Raw genomic sequence first — 13666 nt, 5'->3', positions numbered from 1 at the left:
TGTCAACTTATTGAGCTATACATTGGTGTAAAAGGAAATAATCATTTGATGTGTAAATGGTGTAATTGTTATTTAAGAACAAGGTTCAAGGGTCATCTTTGTTACTCCTCTTTATTTAATACAGTACTTTTAGGTTTATAGACATATTGAATTATATTTTTAATATACTGTATTTTGTCATTACTATCAACCATGCTACTATGATTGTATTTATTACGCAGTCATCTTGCATGAGAGTTGGTTAAAATAATATTATTTTAGTCATTCTGATAAACAGCTGTAAAGAAAGTTTGACGCTATAGGAACAACTAATAATACTTCTAACCAGTGACATCTGCATTATTAAATACAGTATACTTTGTGTTTCAGTTTTTGTTCCTCGGTTAAATACTTGCATTGTATCCAGACTGACTAGAATTATTTGAGTGTTATGTGACAGTGTACAAATAAACTTCTCAGTTAAGTACTTGCATTTGTGGATTGTGTGTTGCTTTACAGAACAACAGCACCCAGCACAATTGAATTATTTTAGTTATTTGTTTTTTTTTGTATCAAATGGCTAAACAGTCTAGATGCACTTTTACAAATTTGAAGGAATACGAAAGCAAGTTTGAACTGCATTGTCAGAGAGAGTTATAAAAGCTTGGTAATTTTTCATTTCAAATCAGCAGATGTGCTTATGATACAAATGCACTATACAGCGTGCACTTGTTTTTTTCACTGCTAGATTAAATCACTTAAGCCCTCCTCTACCACTGGCAAAGGTGTTGTGCTTTTGTCCTGTGCAGGCCTCTGGGTTGTTGGGGGGACAAACTGCTTCCAGGGCTTGGAGGGGCAGTGGAAGGGGCTCTCAGCAGCAGTGGTGGGGGCCACAGAGGGCAGGGCTGGCTCTGGGTCTGTGTTAGCCATGGTCACAGCAGTCGGGCTGCGCTCCTGAGACTCCTCTGATGACTCCTCTTTGGCTGAAGCAGTAGAAGCTTGGGTTGTTTTAACTTCAGCAAAATTGTTGAAGTTCCTCAAGGGAGACCATCCAGGAGGTCTTCTTCTAAAGACTTCCTGTGAATGGAAAGATTGTTCTTGTCAAAATCCTCCATCATTTAGCACAAATCCCCAAAATGTACAGCTACACATCACTGCCCTATTCATTTATCAGATTTTCTGAGCATCATTAATATGCTATGTTAGTACTGTTTGCACAATGTCTCACAAAATTGTCAAGGGGGCCCGGTGCACATTCCACATTTGCTTCTGCAGTCTCATGCCTCCAAGGTGCCACATCTACAGTGGAATTGCAGTGAGCGAGTTCCTAGTGAGATAGCATACAAGATGATAGCGATGCCAGGGACAAGCATTCATGATACAACACACGACAGTGAATTATTATCAAATGTATTTCATTTACGTACAGAAGTATTACCACACCAGAATCATATATTAGATCAAATACAGTAGGTTATTTTAAAAAAAATACTATGAGCTCTAATGGAGTTTACCACATCAGCATCTGGATGACATTCGTCGTTCAGCTCTTTGTGGTCCGCTTTGGAGCAATTGCTTTTCCTCATATCGAACATCAGTCTATACCTGAATCCAGCAACCACCTGAGAAGAGCGTGTGAAAGAAAGTAGATGTTATTGAAATACAATAGTTTGAGCCCCCCCCTCCCACTCAATGAACTCTGGAATGACACTCCTAACGCAAACAAGTGCATTGCAGTCCAACGGTCACAACCATAAAGATCCATTTCGCCACACGCATCACACCTCCCAATGCCAGAACCAAGGTGATGATTTGGTGTGTTTCCATCGGAAGGGATGAGCAAAGATACTTATCTTCTTACAAAATATGATATTTTTTTCTAAATCTCTGTTTCTTTGTGTTGTTTGTCATTGTTGTAAGGCCCAATACCCCCGATCCCAACTGGTTACGCTGTTCCCTGATTCACACTATAGGGCGCCGACCGTACAATGCTGGCTCTGATAGTTCCTTTTCACAAGTTCCTTTCCAGCATGGGTTCAGAAGCTATGGTGGATATGTAACCAGGCCAGCCCTGGTCTAGTTCAGCTCAGCATGATTTGACTTGGTTGGGCCCTATTGTGTGAATCAGGCTTGAATTGAATTAGGTGTTTAGAGTCATGGTGCTTAACTTTCCACCAGGGGGTGTAGTTGGCTAGTCTTTGTAATGTTCAATAACTCCCAGTGAGATTTGCAACTGATTTACATGTACCTGTCTAGTAGCGAAACCAACACTGTTCAGGATGAAGTGGTGGCTGGAGTCAGAATCAGCATTGAACCTGGTGATGGAGTATGTCAAGGGATCCTTCAGGTCCTCACTGTCCACATCAATCTCCCTCGGACACCCCAGACATGTGGAGCGTTCAGCAACAACAGGGGCCTCCACTGGAAGTCAGAGAGGGTTGTCAGTATCACAGTTTGTCTCAGCTGCTCAAAGAAAATTATTTTAGCCACATTTTTCCCAGAATGTTTGGGTGATTCTAGTCACTGTAAATACATATTCTGCAGCATGTGTCATTCTATGGTCAATATATATTGGGTTGTCTAGAAATAGACTTGTTGGTGTTGTATGGCTTGGTCTGCTTGATGTGAAGTGAAAAACTAACCACCTGGGTCACAGAAAACTGCCAGGACCTTTTTATCTGTCTCTGACATGTGGACTGTTGCCTTACAAGGCCTTGGCACCTAATAAACAAAGAAAAAGTGGAAAAAAACTTTAATTGCCAAGAGATGTAATCTAATAACAATGCATTCTTCACCTAGCAAAATTATTCAAATGTACCTTGTTCCCGGTGGGGAGGTAGTCACAGTCTCTCCAGACTTTGTCTCCTACTGCTGGACAGTCAGTGACCCTGCTATTGAATTCCACAAAGTACTGAGTGCATGAGTCATTCTGAGCCTACAAGAGAGGAACGCAATACTGGACTGTGACTCGGTGTAGGAATGTTCGTATTCCATCTTCAACAACAGAATGAACTCAAGATGTATGCAAATAGGACAGGATAAATGACTAAATATACCATTACAATATTCTCAATCACTAAGCCACCTACCTTTGAGGACTCCAGAATCTGGTAGAGTGCTAGTTGATTTCCAAAAGGAAGCTTCTCATTATACTTGACTAGGGCCAAGTCCACAGCTGCCTCCACATCTTTGTCATCACAGAACGCCAGGACCTGCTCTGGCTCCAGCTCCTGCCCCTGTCCTGGAGCCCAAAGCTGGAGAGAGAACACCACCAGCACACACAGTCTCACTCCAAGTTTCATAATGAATGTCCCAGGTCCAGAGAGAATCAAATGTGAGACCAGATTTCGTTCCCTACTGGACTCCTACCTCTGAAATGATTGACTGTAGTCTATTCGCCAACACGAACCTGTTCAAATAAAATGAGACTGTTCACACACAAAAAAAGAAAGCCATCCAGGCAGTTCCAGTGACAGAGGAGTAAATGTTTACTTATCAGCTGTCACCACCATGCCTGCACTCTTTAAAAATCAATACCCTTTTCTGAGTTGGAGAGAGTTTATGGCGAGAAAAATAATGGACATGTTTAATGAGATATTAACTTCCAACAGTCACTTGTTGTGGCACCAGTTTGTTTGACACATCTAAAAAGATCCATACATGGCTGATAATGAACTATGTAAGAGTCAAGTGTACGAGTCACCTAGGTTAGATTCACGTGCCTGACGAGGGTTTATTTTCCTGTCTCCTGTATAATGTAAGGGATTAAACCTATCTTACTGTGCTGTGAATGTGTTGGTCAAATGACACATTATTCCAAGGGAATAACCTGTAGTAGCCACTATATCAAAACATTTTGGTCTAATGAAAACTAATTGTCTATCCCTAAAGTAAACATAAATATTAGTTTAGTTTTAAGTGGGTGTCATACGGTAATACAATAATAAAGGTCTCTGCTATTTAGATGTAAATGGGGAGGGAATAAGACAACCTCTCTACCACAATAAAGACTTTGGATGGATAAATATCACGCCTAACCAGACACTTTCCAAAAATGATTGTCAGTTTGTCAATGCAGAGTTAAGCCTGACCTGCATTGACACTGCTGCAGTACTGTGTATTTTAGGAGATACTTTGTCCCTTTCAACCTTTGACCCCGATTTCCTCCAATGCCTGCCTACGCATAGTTTGATTTCCCGAGCTCAGCCATTCCCAGAAACCAACTACAACTCTGGTGCAATAATTTCTATTCCGCAACAAAGCCTCCTTCACTCACACCGCCAAACTTACCCTAGTAAAACTGACTATCCTACCGATCCTCGACTTCGGCGATGTCATCTACAAAATTGCTTCCAACACTCTACTCAGCAAACTGGATGCGGTTTATCACTGTGCCATCCGTTTTGTCACTAAAGAACCTTATACCACCCACCACTGCGACTTGTACGCACGCTCTAGTCGGCTGGCCCTCGCTACATATTCGTCGCCAGACCCACTGGCTCCAGGTCATCTACAAGTCCATGCTAGGTAAAGCTCCGCCTTATCTCAGTTCACTGGTCAAGATGGCAACACCCATCCATAGCACGCGCTCCAGCAGGTGTATCTCACTGATCATCCCTAAAGCCAACACCTCATTTGGCCGCCTTTCGTTCCAGTTCTCTGCTGCCTGTGACTGGAACGAATTGCAAAAATCGCTGAAGTTGGAGACTTTTATCTCCCTCACCAACTTCAAACATCTGCTATCTGAGCAGCTAACCGATCGATGCAGCTGTACATAGTCTATCGGCAAATAGCCCACCCATTTTTACCTACCTCACCCCATACTGTTTTTATTTATTTACTTTTCTGCTCTTTTGCACACCAATATCTCTACCTGTACATGACCATCTGATCATTTATCACTCCAGTGTTAATCTGCAAAATTGTAATTATTTGCCTACCTCATGCCTTTTGCACACAATGTATATAGACTCCACTTTTTTTTCTTCCTATTGTGTTATTGACTTGTTAATTGTTTACTCCATGTGTAACTCTGTGTTGTCTGCTCACACTGCTATGCTTTATCTTGGCCAGGTCGCAGTTGCAAATGAGAACTTGTTCTCAACTAGCCTACCTGGTTAAATAAAGGTTAAATAAATATAAAAATAAAAAATAAAAATAATAATACGAATAATAATACAAATGCAATCTTTGATTAACCAATGTAAAACATATTTTCAATTTAGAGGCTAACATCTTTAACTCCTGGCTAATGCAAACAAGTAATTATCATAAAAAAATGTGAATTCAACAGACCAGATGGGCTGGTTCCTTTTTGACCTAGTGGGCCTGTCTATTTTGGGGGGGTTGCACAAAATTATCATTATCTGGCTAATAATGTGGGCCTCAAGGAAAGAAATTTACCGGGTTTTTCTTCAGAAATACCAGAGACGATTTCTGGTACCAGTCCGCTCTGATTCAACATATGACCTTTAAATGAACCAACCTACTTTTAGACTATGCTTTTAGGTAATAAAAAAAAGAAGATTATTTCACCTTTATTTAACCAGGTAGGCTAGTTGAGAACAAGTTCTCATTTACAACTGCGACCTGGCCAAGATAAAGCACAACCGTTCGACACATACCATAACACAGAATTATACATGGAATAAACAAACATACAGTGAATAATACAGTAGAAAAATAAAAATCTATATACAGTGAGTGCAAATGAGGTAAGACAAGGGAGGTAAGGCAATAAATAGGCCATGGAAGGAGAGTTGTATGGCATTGAAGCTCGTCTGGAGGTTAGTTACCACAGTGTCCAAAGAAGAGCCAGAAGTATACAGGTGTCGTCTGCGTAGAGGTGGATCCGGGACTCACCAGCTGCAAGAGCGACCTCATTGAGGTATACAGAGAAGAGAGTCGGTCCAAGAATTGAACCCTGTGGCACCCCCATAGAGACTGCCAGAGGTCCAGACAGCAGACCCTCCGATTTGACACACTGAACTCTATCAGAGAAGTAGTTGGTGAACCAGGCGAGGCAATCATTTGAGAAACCAAGGCTGTCGAGTCTGCCGATGAGGATGTGGTGGTTGACAGAGTCGAAAGCCTTGGCCAGATCAATGAATACGGCTGCACAGTAATGTTTCTTATCGATGGCGGTTAAGATATCGTTTAGGACCTTGAGCGTGGCTGAGGTGCACCCATGACCAGCTCTGAAACCAGATTGCATAGCAGAGAAGGTATGGTGAGATTCGAAATGGTCGGTAATCTGTTTGTTGACTTGGCTTTCGAAGACCTTAGAAAGGCATGGTAGGATAGATATAGGTCTGTAGCAGTTTGGGTCAAGAGTGTCCCCCCCCCTTTGAAGAGGGGGATGACCGCAGCTGCTTTTCAATCTTTGGGAATCTCAGACAACACGAAAGAGAGGTTGAACAGGCTAGTAATAGGGGTGGCAACAATTTCGGCAGATCATTTTAGAAAGAAAGGGTCCAGATTGTCTAGCCCGGCTGATTTGTAGGGGTCCAGATTTTTCAGCTCTTTCAGAACATCAGCTGAATGGATTTTGGAGAAGGAGAAATGGGGAAGGCTTGAGGAGTTGCTGTTGGGGGTGCAGTGCTGTTGACCGGGGTGTAGCCAGGTGGAAAGTGGAGGTGGCACTGACGGAAACATGGATCACCACAGATAACACTGCTCCTACTGCTCTCTTCGTCCGCCCACGTGTTCTCGCACACCCCGAGAGCTTCTGGTCAGCGGGGTGGTGGACCTCCCAAGTGGTCATTCTCTTTCTCCCCTTACCCATCTGTCTGAAGGTCCCCCAGAGTTCATCAATGAGATGTCTTGATAAGCTCCTTTCCTGAGGACGGCTCACCTCTCACAGTTCTGGGCGACTTTAACCTCCCACGTCTACCTTTGACTCATTCCTCTCTGCCTCCTTCTTTCCACTCCTTTCCTCTTTTGACCTATTGTTCCCTTGGCAATGGTCAGTCTCATCCAACACTTCCCACATCTGTTTTGCTCAAACCTTCTGATCTTGATTCTGCCTCCTCAACCTCCTCTCCTTGAAAGAGCTCACAGAACAGGGCTTAGAATGGAGGCCTCCCTGGTATTTTCCTCCTCTGGATTCCAAGCATCTGCCTCTAACCCTAGGAAGCTCTTTGTCACCTTCTCCTCCCTCCTCAATCCTCCTCCCCCTCCTCCCTCTCTGCAGATGACTTCGTCAACCATTTTGAAAAGAAGGTCGACGACATTTTTGCTAAGTCAAACGACACCGCTGGTTCTGCTCACACTGCCCTACCTGGTGCTCTGACCTCTTTCTCCCTCTCTCTCCAGATGAAATCTCGCCTTGTGACGGCCGGGCCCAACAATGACCCTATCCCCTCCTCTCTTCTCCAGACCATTTCCGGAGACCTTCTCCCTTACCTCACCTCGCTTTTCCCTGAACGTCCCTTCCGTCTTCAAGAGAGCGAGAGTTGCACCCCTTCTGAAAAAACCTACACTCGATCCCTCCGATGTCAACAACTACAGACCAGTATCCCTTCTTTCTTTCTCTCCAAAAAAGCCAGCTCTCCCGCTATCTCTCTCAGAATGTTGATCCAAATCAGTCAGGTTTCAAGCTAGTCATTCAACTGAGAATCACGGGGGTCCGGCTAAAGCAACTCTCTCTCCTCTGCTCTCATCCTTCTAGACCAGATACTGTGAACCATCAGATCCTCCTCTCCGAGTTGGGCATCTCCGGCACGGCCCAGAACAGGGTCCAGGTGGCGTGGCGAGAATCTGTCTCCTCACCACGCGCTCTCACCACTGGTGTCCCCCAGGGCTCTGTTCTAGGCCCTCTTCGCTATACACCAAGTCACTTGGCTCTGTCATAACCTCACATGGATTTATGCAGACACACAATTAATCTTTCCTTTCCTCCTTTGACCAGGTGGTGAACATCTCTCATGTCTGGCAGAATGGATTTTGGCAAGACGGAGCTGCTCTTCCTCCCGGGAAGGACTGCCCGTTCCATGATCGCCATCACGGGACAACTCCATTGTGTCCTCTTCCCAGAGCGCTAAGAACCTTGGCGTGATCCTGACAACACCCTGTCGTTCTCAACTAACATCAAGGCGGTGGCCCGTTCCTGTAGGTTCATGCTCTACAACATCCGCAGAGTACGACCCTGCCTCACACAGGAAGCGGCGTGTCCTAATCCAGTGCTGTCTGATTACTGCAACTCGCTGTTGGCTGGGCTCCCTGCCTGTGGTCTCACGTCACCCCGCTCCTCCGCTCTCTCCACTGGGATCCGCTACAAGACCATGGTGCTTGCCTACGGAGCTGTACACCCAAACAAGGGCAGCTACCACTGAGGAAGTACAGTTCCCGCTCAGCCCAGTGGAAAGTCAATCACCATGAGCCAGCCACCTCTTTAGAAAAATGCTTATTGTAAAGTGGCTGTTCTGGATGTCAATTATGGTGGATTTATCAGTGGTGACAGTGTGAAATTTCAATTATGGTGGATTTATCAGTGGTGACATCTTCAGTGCAGTGGGCAGCTGGGAGGAGGTGTTCTTATTCTCCATGGACTTTACAGTGTCCCAGAACTTTTTTGAGTTAGTGTTGCAGGAAGCAAATTTCTGCTTGAAAAAGCTAGCCTTGGCTTTTCTAACTGCCTGTGTATAACGGTTTCTAGCTTCCCTGAACAGCTGCATATCACGGGGGCTGTTCGATGCTAATGCAGAACGCCATAGGAGGTTTTTGTGTTGGTTAAGGGCAGTCAGGTCTGGGGAGAACCAAGGGCTATATCTGTTCCTGGTTCTAAATTTCTTGAATGGGGCATGTTTATTTAAGATGGTTAGGAAGGTATTTTTTAAAAATATCCAGGCATCCTCTACTGACGGGATGAGATCAATATCCTTCCAGGATACCCCGGCCAGGTCGATTAGAAAGGCCTGCTCGCTGAAGTGTTTCAGGGAGCGTTTTACAGTGATGAGTGGAGGTCATTTGACCGCTGACCCATCATGCAGGCAATGAGGCAGTGATCGCTGAGATCTTGGTTGAAGACAGCAGAGGTGTATTTAGAGGGGAAATTGGTTAGGATGATATCTATGAGGGTGCCCGTGTTTAAGGCTTTGGGGGGGTACCTGGTAGGTTCATTGATAATTTGAGTGAGATTGAGGCCATCAAGTTTAGATTGTAGGATGGCTGGGGTGTTAAGCATGTTCCAGTTTAGGTCGCCTAGCAGCACGAGCTCTGAAGATGGGGGGCAATCAGTTCACATATGGTGTCCAGAGCACAGCTGGGGGCAGAGGTTGGTCTATAGCAGGCGGCAACGGTGAGAGACTTGTTTTTAGAGAGGTGGATTTTTAAAAGTAGAAGTTCAAATTGTTTGGGTACAGACCTGGATAGTAGGACAGAACTCTGCAGGCTATCTTTGCAGTAGATTGCAACACCGCCCCCTTTGGCAGTTCTATCTTGTCTGAAAATGTTGTAATTTGGAATTCAAATTTCAGAATTTTTGGTGGTCTTCCTAAGCTAATAACCAACGAGTAATCTAACCTAACAATTTCACAACAACTACCTTATACACACAAGTGTAAAGGGATGAAGAATATGTACATAAAGATATATGAATGAGTGATGGTACAGAACGGCATAGGCAAGATGTAGTAGATGGTATCGAGTGCAGTATATACATATGAGATGAGTAATGTAGGGTATGTAAACATATAAAAGTGGCATTGTTTAATGTGGCTAGTGATACATGTATCACATAAAGATGGCAAGATGCAGTAGATTGTATAGAGTACAGTATATACATATGAGATGGGTAATGTAGGGTATGTAAACATTATATTAAGTGGCATTGTTTAAAGTGGCTAGTGATACATTTTTCACAAATTTTTCCATTATTAAAGTGGCTGGAGTTGAGTCAGTATGTTGGCAGCAGCCACTCAAAGTTAGTGGTGGCTGTTTAACAGTCTGATGGCCTTGAGATAGAAGCTGTTTTTCAGTCTCTCGGTCCCTGCTTTGATGCGCCTGTACTGACCTCGCCTTCTGGATGATATGACGGTGTAAACATGCCGTGGCTCGGGTGGTTGTTGTCCTTGATGATCTTTATGGCCTTCCTGTGACATCGGGTGGTGTAGGTGTCCTGGAGGGCAGGTAGTTTGCCCCCGGTGATGCGTTGTACAGACAAAGGTATGGTAGGATGTGGATACAGTGAGGGTAAACCTGTGCATAGAGTGACAATGAAAGAGATATTCTCCCTAGAAATATCATTTAAACCAGGTGATGTCACCGCATGTGTGGTAGGTGGAACTAAAGTTTTAAATAAGGTGTATTGAGCAGGGCTAGAGGCTCTACAGTGAAATAAGGCAATAAATACTAACCAAAACAGCAATGGACAAGGCATATTGACGTTAGCGAGAGGCATGCGTAGCCGAGTAATCATAGGAGTCCAGTGAGCGGCTTCAGGCGGCTTGCGGGCCGGGGCTAGGAATCTACCAGAAGGGCCTTGGAGGGACGTCGCGACGAAATAAAGTCTGTTGTGGCACCCTCGTGCTATTGCATTGGCAGACAGATCAGCAGGGCTCTGTGTGGTAAACCAGGCCAATTGGCAGAATAGGTATAGTGGCCAAATTATTTGCCCGATGGGCCTCTTAAGCTAACAGTCCGATGTGCTCTGGACAGCTAGCAGGCCGCGGGTAGCATGCTAGTGGATGGGATTTCAGGGGACGGTGCGAAGGCGGAGCCAGTTGATAAAAACCCCATTGGGCGAGTCACGTCGGTGGTCCAGTCATGATGAGTCGGGAAAGCCAGTTGGCAAAAAGAGGTATTGTAGCCCAAGTAGTGGCTGATGGACCTCTTTGGATAGCTGGGAGATGGGCCTAGTAAAGCTAGCTTCAGGCTAAAGAGTTGAGTCGACACAAAACAGAACATATCTGACCTGCAACAGCACAAGGTGCAGTTAGTTACATCACATACTGTCCATCAGCCATTTAAATCATTTAAAAATTAAACACTCTTTGCCCCTCCCCTTGAATGTGCTCATCACTTGAGCAAAATGTTTTGGTCTTCTGGAGTGGAATTCACCACATCACATCTCACAACCCACATTTGGTGACAAACACCTAACTGAACGCACAAGAAGACAGACAAACTCAGCAACAACATGCATCGTGAAACAATACTTTTTCTACTGGTTGTGATCATAATGGGTGAGTTACATGCACCTTTATCTAATAATGTCTAATAATGTTTAATCTATTCAGTGTTAGTGGTAGTCTGATATAAATTGAAACTAGGCAATGCTGCAATGCAGTTAACCACGAAGTATGGAATCGTTAATCTGCAAACAGAATAATATAGGGCATTTGAATCCGATTTTGATTCTGAGATGATAACAGTGGTACTCTTTAACAGTGCTCTGTTGAGTGCACTCTTAGAAAAAAAGGTGCTATATAGAACCTAAAAGGGGTCTTCAGCTGTCCTTATAGGTTCCAGGTGGAAACCTTTCGGTTTCCATGTAAAAACCCTTTCCATAGAGGGTTCTACATGGAACCCAGAAGGATTCTACCTGGAAACAAAAAGGGTTCTCCTATTGGGACAGCCGAATAACCTTTTTGGAACCCTTTTTTCTAAGAGTGTAAAAAATTGCTCGTAAACTTCATGACATTTTAAAAACATAATCATGACCACTTCAACACATGGAGTAATACCAAACAAGTTGTTAGAATAGCTTATTTAGGTTTATTGTTTTTAAAAAAAGTTTAAAAAAAAAGAAGCATCTGAAACCAAAGGGTGCTTATGAATGGTGTCTTGTGGTTTCTGTAAACTGTTTCACTTTATACTTCACAGCATACCCCTTTACAGGAAACAGCCTCATGACTGCTGCATTGGATCCTAAGCCCACTGAACAGGCCAACCTACCACAGAGGCCTGTCCTTCAGCCCAAAGAGACTGTTCCTGTCACCGGAAACTATGTGCTGAAAGACCCTACAGGCACGTCGTGCATCAAACTCTCCATGGGAGTTGAGTACGTAGTTATTGAGAAGAAGGTAGGGGCAGTCACTTTCTCAGCACTTTTTGTTTAGTACATTTCAGCACTTCTTTGTCAGGGGTGAGATCTCATGTGGGTTGCTACCAAACTGTGAAAAATAGACAACGGCCACAAAAAAATGCTACAGATTAATATGATATAAGTAGCTGTAAATCCTACAACATCACTTGTTTGCTATTGTTTTTGTCCTTTTCCAACCCAATGCTACGTTGATTCTTTTTTTCTCCCAGAAACCTTCCTATTTCAACTTAGACCCTACCACCACCAAGACTACTGGTAGATGTGCTGAAAAAGAGTCCGTTCTCTCCCTGGCTTTTCTAGGAAAGGGAGGTGATCTGAATCTCACCTTTGAAAAGGTACAAATTCAGAAATGTCCATTTTCTCATGTCTGACACGTATGACCACATTTTATAACTGGAAACCCTTTTTAGCCCCATATCCTTTCTGACTCGTACTGAGATAATGGCTGTGAATTCACAGGTTGACGTTTCCATAACGAGCAGAAGCAGAGTCATAGATTATACATGGCTCTGAGTAGAAGCATACTCATTCAAATACATTTGCATGATGATTTGCATGTTTGGCTTTGAATAAACACTTAAGTATTTGTCTACCCACAGGAAGGGAACCTGACCTATGTGTCAAAGATCACAGGTAATTTGGCACCAGGCAAAGGTAAGTTAACCATTATCATCTCACAAAATAGACACATGATGTGAAACAAATGCATATATCTTTTTCTACAGATGTCATTGTCAGAAAAACAAGGCTGATCTTGTTCTTCCACAATTAGGAATTAAAAACTATTCTGGGGTAATAGAACATGAGAAGCTGTTCCCAACTGCCGCTGGCCGCAGCCTCAAATGCTACTCTCAGACCGAGTTTCATCTGTCTGAGAACCTTCGAGTGAAGATTGTGTCTCTTCAGTTCCAAGCTTTCAAACTCACCAATGGGAATTTTGGAGAGGGTAGGTCACTTTAACTGGGGCCTTTCTGTTCACGATTTACAAAACCATTTTATTTATGATTTTACTGTAAGGTTATATATGGTTTAATGCTTTGAAATGTAACATTGTAAACGTAATGTTTTGTCCTTTCAGCCCATCAAAAACAATTATTCAAAGTGCTAAGATCCAGATGTAGTTTTCTAATGTCCCCCTTATGACATTTCAGAGGTTGAGTGCAGGGCTGATTTCATCAAGAAGATCATTCCCATTATTTGTGGTGCCACGGTTGTGGGGCTCTTGCTGATTGCTGTCCTGTCATTCCTGATAATCCGGGACCACCACAGACAAGCTGGCTATGACAGGATCTGAGAATGCTTCATGCAAAAAACATGAACACTTTTTATAGCCATGTTTTGTATTTCCTAAATGTTTTTTTATCCATTGCCAATTAGACACTATTGTTGTTTTTAAATATGAAATATTTCTGCAAAGAAAATATAAATAACATTATTACAGTAAAAAAATATGTGAATGTGGTTAACACTTATAGGAAAGCTCTGTGTACATTTTTTAGAATTTTGATGTTTGGAGATTATATTCTGGTTTGAATAGTGCATACATTCCCGTGTGGCTTTATCCAGCTGGATTGAAATACATTATCATCAAATGCATGTATACGCCTTTTTATAAAAACACACTGCCCAAAAACATATAAT

General features: G+C 43.2%; 2 protein-coding genes across 2 annotated transcripts; one reads left to right on the top strand and one right to left on the bottom strand.

The window, feature by feature from the left end:
- Positions 1 to 92: 92 nt before the first annotated feature.
- On the bottom strand, positions 93 to 4566 carry LOC118359106 (kininogen). The gene is made up of 8 exons (XM_035737350.2): positions 4270 to 4566; positions 3069 to 3388; positions 2798 to 2914; positions 2625 to 2700; positions 2228 to 2400; positions 1494 to 1601; positions 1208 to 1306; positions 93 to 1056 (listed from the first exon to the last, which is right to left on the bottom strand). The coding sequence occupies exons 2-8, from the start codon at positions 3279 to 3281 to the stop codon at positions 724 to 726; spliced, it is 1119 nt and encodes a 372-aa protein (XP_035593243.1). The 5' UTR covers positions 3282 to 3388; positions 4270 to 4566; the 3' UTR covers positions 93 to 723.
- Positions 4567 to 8930: 4364 nt separating this feature from the next.
- LOC118359105 (lysosome-associated membrane glycoprotein 3-like) lies at positions 8931 to 13621 on the top strand. The gene is made up of 6 exons (XM_035737349.2): positions 8931 to 11162; positions 11803 to 12002; positions 12235 to 12360; positions 12625 to 12679; positions 12798 to 12971; positions 13177 to 13621. The coding sequence occupies exons 1-6, from the start codon at positions 11117 to 11119 to the stop codon at positions 13317 to 13319; spliced, it is 744 nt and encodes a 247-aa protein (XP_035593242.1). The 5' UTR covers positions 8931 to 11116; the 3' UTR covers positions 13320 to 13621.
- Positions 13622 to 13666: the final 45 nt, after the last annotated feature.

This window comes from Oncorhynchus keta, chromosome 26 (assembly GCF_023373465.1).
Source record: "Oncorhynchus keta strain PuntledgeMale-10-30-2019 chromosome 26, Oket_V2, whole genome shotgun sequence".
NCBI classification, from domain to species: Eukaryota; Metazoa; Chordata; class Actinopteri; order Salmoniformes; family Salmonidae; genus Oncorhynchus; species Oncorhynchus keta.
Note: the sequence above shows the minus strand (reverse complement) of the source record. Positions and strands in the feature narration are given on the sequence as shown.

Excerpts from the sequence above, each read along its gene's own strand:
- LOC118359106 (XM_035737350.2), bottom strand. The coding sequence starts at position 3,281 with ATGAAACTTGGAGTGAGACTGTGTGTGCTGGTGGTGTTCTCTCTCCAG. Across the intron at positions 1,602-2,227 it reads TTGGTTTCGCTACTAGACAG|GTGGTTGCTGGATTCAGGTA; the intron begins GTACATGTAAAT and ends CGCTCTTCTCAG. Across the intron at positions 1,057-1,207 it reads CGGGCCCCCTTGACAATTTT|GAAGTCTTTAGAAGAAGACC; the intron begins GTGAGACATTGT and ends TTCCATTCACAG.
- LOC118359105 (XM_035737349.2), top strand. The coding sequence starts at position 11,117 with ATGCATCGTGAAACAATACTTTTTCTACTGGTTGTGATCATAATGG. Across the intron at positions 11,163-11,802 it reads ACTGGTTGTGATCATAATGG|CATACCCCTTTACAGGAAAC; the intron begins GTGAGTTACATG and ends TATACTTCACAG. Across the intron at positions 12,680-12,797 it reads TAATTTGGCACCAGGCAAAG|GAATTAAAAACTATTCTGGG; the intron begins GTAAGTTAACCA and ends TTCCACAATTAG.